Source organism: Arachis stenosperma, chromosome 6, assembly GCF_014773155.1.
Source record: "Arachis stenosperma cultivar V10309 chromosome 6, arast.V10309.gnm1.PFL2, whole genome shotgun sequence".
NCBI lineage: Eukaryota > Viridiplantae > Streptophyta > Magnoliopsida > Fabales > Fabaceae > Arachis > Arachis stenosperma.
The window spans coordinates 119,937,793-119,945,496 of NC_080382.1; the positions used below are offsets into that span (position 1 = coordinate 119,937,793).

Genomic DNA, 7,704 nt, shown 5'->3' on the forward strand with positions numbered 1-7,704 from the left:
TTTCATTAACATGATCATGACCATAAATATTGTACTTAACCAACAATTCCTGCTCAAACGACCACAGCAAAGGCCATACCACAAGTTCAAAAAGATTGTACTAAGAACCTACACCTATTAAATACATACCAAAGTAAAGGCATTACCAAAATATCTATCCAAATGTATACCAAGCATAAGTTTGTACGTTAAACCATAACACAAAATATAACCATCTCACAAAATACTAAAACCCTATACTAAAAAACTTAATACCATAAGCCAAGCCTAATACCCTTAGCCAATAGTCAACTTCATATAATGGAACGCACAAGGCCAATCATCTGTGAATCTGTCAAACCCCAGAAGTGTGCATACACATTAGGACTCTCAGCAAACTTCAAAATCGCCCTCACCACCTCCTCATCACCGAACCCAAGCTGTGCGAGCTTCTCACCAACCTTAAACTTCTCATTCACACCAACAATGGCATCAGCAATTAGTTGGGCATTCTTCCTTTGGTCAGCCGAAGATTGCTGGATATGGTCAGCCATCCTCTCCAAAACGTCAGCTTGCTTTCTCTTCCTCCCATATCGCCTTGTGCTTCCTGCACTCGTACCAGCTTCAGAATGTGATGCTTGTCCTTGCATTGCTGGGCCTCCGTCTAATTCTGGTTGTGGAGACATCTCAGAGTCATCAAATCCAATTGTAGTGTCTTCCGTCTCTTCGTTAACCTGTTCTTCCGCATCGAAGCCACTGACTGCTGCTGCTCCCGTGGCTCTATCCCTACCAAATATACCCTCTAGCCGGTGGAAAAGAGGAAACGGCTTGCCAGGACTGTAGAACTTCGTTGGATGTGCCTGTAAAAATTTAAACCCGATTTAACAAAAATTAATGAGGTTCCTGCTGTACAACTAGTTACATTAATGAAGTTCATAAAAAGAAAGCATATCTTAAGAGAGTGTTAGTTCACAAGGAAATTCTAGTTTTCATCACCCTTTCCTCTAAGATAGCAACTTGTTTCTATCGCCTCTAACATCACAGAAATAGGAAAGTCCACCAACCACCAGATGAAAAATAACAAGTACAATTTCACAAAATCAGAAACAAAATCAGACAACATGATAATAAATTCAGCAATAACAAAGCAAAACACAAATGTCTTTTATTTAAATATAATAAATTCAGCAACAACAAAGCGAACACAAAGGTCTATTGATACAAAAATAGGAACATTAGAAGTGCGAGAGAGATTTACCAAGTTTAGATTCCAATAAAATAGGAACATTAGAAGTGCCACTACCATGTTCATTCAGAGTTAGTTAATTAATTATTAACTATAACCATGTCCCCATCTACCTTTCAAGCTAACACCTAATTTAAGAACTAAATTTAAGAACCAAAATTCCAAACACAGCAGAAAAAAATATAATTAACTCAAACTGAGCTGCCATGTTAATACTATTATTACAGGCAAAACAAACAGAAACCTATTTCATACTTGGCGTCCAATACATGGCATCAGCATAAATTTGTAAGCAACATTAAATTTCTGTGTGTAATCTATGGCGTCCATTATACTTATTGATATTATGGCATTGGTAATAACCATTGAAGTTATAATACATCAACACACCGTAAAGCAGATTATGTAAAATTAATTTAAATCTTCAACCATCAAAATAACGAAGAACAAAATTATTAGAACAACACAAAAAAAATTAAAAACAAGAACTAATTTAGAAAAGAAGCAAGAACAAATCTACTGTTCTATTTTACCAAGCATGAATCACACTCACCTTCAACCATGCATCAAGAACGTCTTTCGAATCAACCTCGACACATTGTTTCTCATTATTCCACCCGAACCCACTGCATCCAAGCATGTCAGCGGCGTACTGATACTTCTCCTTCAACCGCTTGTGCTTATTCTTGCAGTGCTTCGCAGTCAGGGTACAACCGGGGAAGGCCTCCAGCATCTTCAGAGCCAGTTTCTCGAATGTACCTGGTTTGAATTGCCCACAGTCGGCCCTCTGACCATCTACCACAAACTCCTCCATGAAGCCAACAAAAGCATTAGTCTCTTCATCACTCCACATGCGTTTGTTCTCCATTTTTACCTACACAAATTAAGATAATCAACATTGTGCAACAATCATTTCTGTGTACATGAATTAAGAATCTTAAAATCAATTAACATAATGTAACTAAAAATAATAAAATAGCAAACAATAACACAAAAGACTCCAATTTATCCACAGCCTACAATTCACGCTATAAGCAAGTACAAATATTAAAAATTGAACCACGAATACTTAGTTGCCATTACAAACAAAGACGTGCCATTACAATGTTTCTCGTCTCAACAAGTGATACAAATTAAAATTGTGCCATTACAACAATACTCAATTGATAACAATGTTCATTACATTGCAAATACAACACTACTCCATACGCCCTAGACGCCACTCTTCATACATCTCAGTTGCTATGTTGTCACGCCAGTGAGTCCACTCGTTCGTGTTTTCAACTACATCAATCATTCCATCCTGTGCTTCATCTCCATCAGGCATAAATTCATCCAATATGCTACCTTCCTCCTCCGGATCCATACCCATACTCTTTCGAATGAAATTTTGAAGCAAACAACAAGCAATAATTATCTGAGATTGTGTCTTTAGAGGGTAAAAGCTAGGGCTTCTTAAGATGGACCACCTCTTCTTCAGCAAACCAAAGCATCGCTCAATGATATTCCTAGTGGAAGAATGAACCCTATTAAAATATTCTTGGTGATTGCGCGGTGCACGTGCTCCTTGGGCCCACTCTCTAACATGATATCGAGTTCCTCTATATGGTGCTAGAAAACCCAGACCATTTGTGTAACCAGCATCAACTAAATAGTAATTTCCTACAGACAAGTAATACAAACAACATAAGCTTAACTATTGTGAACTCAAGCTATATGTACAGGCTTATATCTAAAGATGACATAATTACCGTGGGGTATCTTAAGACTATTACGACGAGTTATTGCATCCCGAAGTACCCGCGAATCAGATGCCGATCCCTCCCATCCACTGAGTACATAAACAAAAACCATCTCCCGGTTACACACTCCTAAGACATTGGTGCAGATTTTACCCTTTCTTGTTCGGTATTTTGCCTTCTCAGACTCGGGGACTGTCACCTCTATATAAGTGCCATCTAATGCTCCCAAGCAACCCTATCATCCATAGAAAGTTATGATACTCAGATATAAAATCCTTCAGACAAATATGAATCAGACACAACATCGAATAAGCTCTACCTTAAACCTTTTCCATGTGGGGTCAAGACAATCCTCTTCAACTGGTGTAGCCTTGGCAAACAAAATGCTTTGAATACGTATTACAGCCTTCAAAACTTTATTAAAATACTTACTAACTGTCTCGCCGGACCTACAAAATCTAACTTGCAGACTACGATTTTTTTTGTGATGCGCTAAGATAATTAAAAAAGTCGCAACCTGCTCCGGCAGGCTTACATGACCATCTTCATTAAGTCCTCCTTGAACTTCGAGCAACTCACACAAATTAGCAAAGGCATTTGTGTTCATTCTCAACTCCCAAATACAATTCCTATCACCCTCACCAACAATACGCTCTAAAGCCTCACGTCTAATTCTACTATTCATTCTTCCGCCTAACGACAGTTGGCCACTAGTTCTATCCCTAAAGTAAACAAATAGCGTAAGCACAAAGAACAACATTAAATCTTCATTCTTGGATCTCATCTCTTCATAAAAATACACGCATCGCTTAATAATTTCCGACCGCTCCATTTCTTCCTAACAAAGTCATTAAATTAAAAAACGCATAAAAATTCAGATTAATCTAACACTTCTTCATGCAAAATCTGCTTTATCATCTTAGAACCACAAACAAGAATAAAAAGCTGCAATAAAAAGATATCTAATTCTATTTACTTCTTAATTTTAATTAAGTTTCAACTATAAATCAAAACAGGAAAAATAATATGAACACAAAAAAAAATTTATATGAAAGTACTTGAAGAGGGTGTTTTGAGTCAAAATCAAGAAACAGAAATTCCTACCATGCATTGGTGTTAGTGCAGCCAAGGATGGATGGATGAAGTCTACTGCTTGTTGTCTAAAATCTAGAAACTAGAGCTTGTAGTTAACAAGAGTATGAACTAAATTTCCTTTACGTTTATACTTTCAAGTTGCATGCTTTCAAGTTGCTACTGTATCCTTTTTAGTTACTACAATTGTGTTTAGCAAGTGTGAGATAAAAAGTTTGTAGATGTTTCCAAATCAAGTAAATTATTATTATTCTGCACTATTCAATTTTTATTCATTTATTTTGGGTAGTACTCAGCACTATTCATTACGTTAGATAGAGATAATATAGTTATTACACAGTGCGGAAAGGGAAAAACAAGAAGGGAGGAAAGAAAAAACTTTATTCAAAATGCGAAACACAAATTAAGCAGTAAGGAAATCCCAAACAACATTAAAAAAAGTAAAAAGCTGATTTAAACTCCCCCATCAACATGTATCGGCTTAAACTAATACATAGACTAGGTGAGTGTGTGCTATTTTTTTTCTTGATCTGTTCAAGTAATCATCAAACCAAATTTTAGCATAAAATACAATCTTGTGTTCAACATCTAAGGAGTATTAGTAAACTTGAGGATTTTGCAAAGACTATACATCTAAATGGGATGTTCTGTTATCTCATGCCATGAAAATTTTTTCAATAAATCACCCATCCATAAGCTTTATATGCAATAGCGATACAGGAGAAAAATGATTCAATACATTGTGCAAAAAAGCATAAAAGCAATTATAGTTACTGATAAATAGATAAATTACAACCATCTCTATGCAGATTTTGATACTCCTGTTAAGCTTCACCCTTGTTTTAATTAAGTTTCCTCTCTCATTTCACAAACTGAAAGTGACTTTTTCAGGTACTTTAAGCAAATCATAGTCTTTCAAGAGGCAACAAAGAAGAATCGGTAATTAAAATGTGAAGTGATTCACACTTGACAGAAATAATTGTGCTATCATTATCAGCTACACTGTATCAAGCATATTTATATGATATCATGTACATTCAACAATTTCACTTACTAGTTTAGAGAATACCCCTCAAATAGATATGTTAATAATTGTAGCCTACCTAACAATAGTTCTAACATATAAACAAGCATGCTGCTATAAAGCTGCACTTATTGAGGTTTGAAGCTGCACTTGACAAACCAAACAAAGACATCGAAACTTATTACAATGGCCAAACTTAATCACTGACCCTGCTAACAAAGTGACCAAACTTCACAATTGAACCCAGATTGTTCAGTAATTAGTTCTTACGAGACAAAAATATGAGGTAAACATCATAAACTCATGTTATTATAAAGCTGAAATAAATGGGTTAGTTAGTTTGGCTTTCGTTCTCATCAAAGAAACTTTCACAAATTAGGGCATGACGGAAAAGATGAAAGGAACAAATCCACGGATTAGGGTATGACGGAAAAGATGAAAGAAATCAGTAAATTAAACAACTTTTGTATATGACTAACCTGGGTCAGAGCACTAAAGACGAGGAGTTGATGGTTGACGTTAACAACAACCGGGGAGAGGCGGCAGCTTCGTTCTTTGACTTTCCTGTGAAGGTGAAAGAGGGGAGATGAGAAGATGGGAACCACGAACATGAACTTGCAAGCGACAAACCACTTACCTAGCGGTGGCGAGACCAGCGGCGCGGTGAGGCAGTGGCTGTTCTTCAGATGGTGCTTTAAAGGCTGCGTGGCTGTTCTGAAGAAGAATAAGAAGATGGAGTAATTTTGAAGAAGCCCTGATTTAGAAAAGGGTCATTTTGGAATTATTGAATTAGAATGGGGGTAATTTAGGTACAAATTATAATTGAAATTACTGTCTCCGTCTTTAAAATTTTCTGTCTCCAGTGTCCCTACTTTTTGAAGGTACTGAAATACTAAAATTTAGAAGACAGAGACAGAAATTTAAGTTCCAGTCTCTAGCTCAACAAACATAATACTGAGTCTCTGTCTTTCAGTCTCAGTTCCAGTCTCTGCAAACAAACGCTACCTAATTTCACTAACCCTAATCCTTTCTACCCAACTCTCTCACACACGCACACACGTAACCATCCTTCTCTCTACCTGTACATCCCTCGATGTTACACATTCACTCCCTCACCACACTCGGCACTGCCATTTCCCCAACAGAAACCAATGAACAAAAGAAATCAGATAAGAGAGAAGGATTGGAGAACTGGAAGAAAAGAAGAGAGAGCAAGAGAGATCCGAGAGTGAGGGAAACGGAGGAAGGAGAAGGCTGCTGTGCCGGCGTCGCGCCTCACCGCCATTCAGCTTCCTTCTGCTCACGTCTGGTTTGCCGTAGGGGAAGCCGTTCACGCTGTCGCCGTCGAATTGGGCTTGTCACTACTACTGCTGCCGAGCCGCCATCGGTGCAAGAAACCGCGCGCGAGAGATGGAGGAGTCGTCGAGGGAGAAAAGGTAGCGCAGAGGAGGGAAGCATTGCTGCCTGTGCCGCCGCCTTGCCTCCATCGCCGCTAGAGCTTCGTTGTCGCCGCCGTGGTTGTCGTGGTGTGCGGGCTTCACAAAAAGAGAGAGAGACGAACACGAAGGACCAGGGTAGGAGCGAGGCGCTGTTCCGCGCCGCCATGCCTTCGCGCCGTCAAACCACCACCGCCACTGCTAGGGTTTGACTCCGTCGTGTCCTGCTGCCACCGGAGTTAGCTGCTATTAGAGCTGTTGTTCTGCCATCGTCAAACCTGAAAGGGGACGTCGTTGCTGTTGTTGCCGATAGCACTATTACTATTCTGGTTCTGATCTATTCTTTTATTTAATTCTGTTCCCTTTACACACTTCAATTTGTCACTGCCATGCTTGTGAACGATTTGATTTACTATATTCCTTGTCCTAAATTTCCAGAGTTGTGTGTGCTCTTGATTTCTATTCAATTTGAATCCTTTGTCCTGGTGCAACCATCATCGCTGCCTTAGGAAATTGACACTGCTGCTATTCTGGTTATGTGGAATGCCGCCACTGCTGCAAATTTAGAACAAAAGAGGGTTTGTCATGTTTAATTTCTGGGTTCGACTAGTTGAGGTAGGGGATTTGTTTTAAAAATAAATGTTTTTAAGTTATGAATGCCAATAAATATAAATGAGTAACTGCAAATGGTTGCTTTGTGTGAATAATTGTTGCAATTGAGTTGAATCATGGCTGTAGTTGGTGATTGGTTTAATGATTTAATGTAGTAATTATTGACATGTTGTGTATTTTGAAGTTATACTTGTTTCTAGTACTTGTTGATGTTGATTTTGTGTATGGAATGTTGCTATGGCTGCTGGAAATTGATTTGATGAATCAGAACTTGAGATATGTTGTTATAGATGAGATGCTGAAGAATGGCTGCTGTGCTAATATGGTTACATTGCACCTATGATACAAAATTGTGATATATTGAATTAAGAGTTCTTGGGCAACTTTGGTTAGTCAAAAGAAAGTTAGAAATGTGGTTTTAGATGAATCCTAGGCTTGAATATAGGAATTAGTATGTGAGATTGTTGGAAATACTTTGTGCAGAATTTCTGCAGAAAACTGCATAATTGGCAGCAGAATGGATGACTTTTTGGGAGCAGTCCAGACCTAACTTTTAAATGAAATATTTTTCTG

The 7,704-nt window shown here is 38.1% G+C and overlaps 1 protein-coding gene across 1 annotated transcript; it reads right to left on the reverse strand.

The window, feature by feature from the left end:
• Window positions 1-293: 293 nt before the first annotated feature.
• Window positions 294-6,170, reverse strand: LOC130934491 (uncharacterized). Its single transcript, XM_057864055.1, has 8 exons — window positions 6,163-6,170; window positions 5,721-5,837; window positions 5,563-5,647; window positions 3,287-3,805; window positions 2,977-3,202; window positions 2,514-2,887; window positions 1,779-2,099; window positions 294-839 (listed from the first exon to the last, which is right to left on the reverse strand). Exons 1-8 carry the CDS (start codon window positions 6,168-6,170, stop codon window positions 294-296), a joined length of 2,196 nt encoding a protein of 731 aa, XP_057720038.1.
• Window positions 6,171-7,704: the final 1,534 nt, after the last annotated feature.

Coding starts and splice junctions, on each gene's coding strand:
- LOC130934491 (XM_057864055.1), bottom strand. Junction 5,648..5,720: donor GCTGGTCTCGCCACCGCTAG/GTAAGTGGTTTG, acceptor TCACCTTCACAG/GAAAGTCAAAGAACGAAGCT. Junction 2,100..2,513: donor CACAGGATGGAATGATTGAT/GTAGTTGAAAAC, acceptor TAATTTGTGTAG/GTAAAAATGGAGAACAAACG.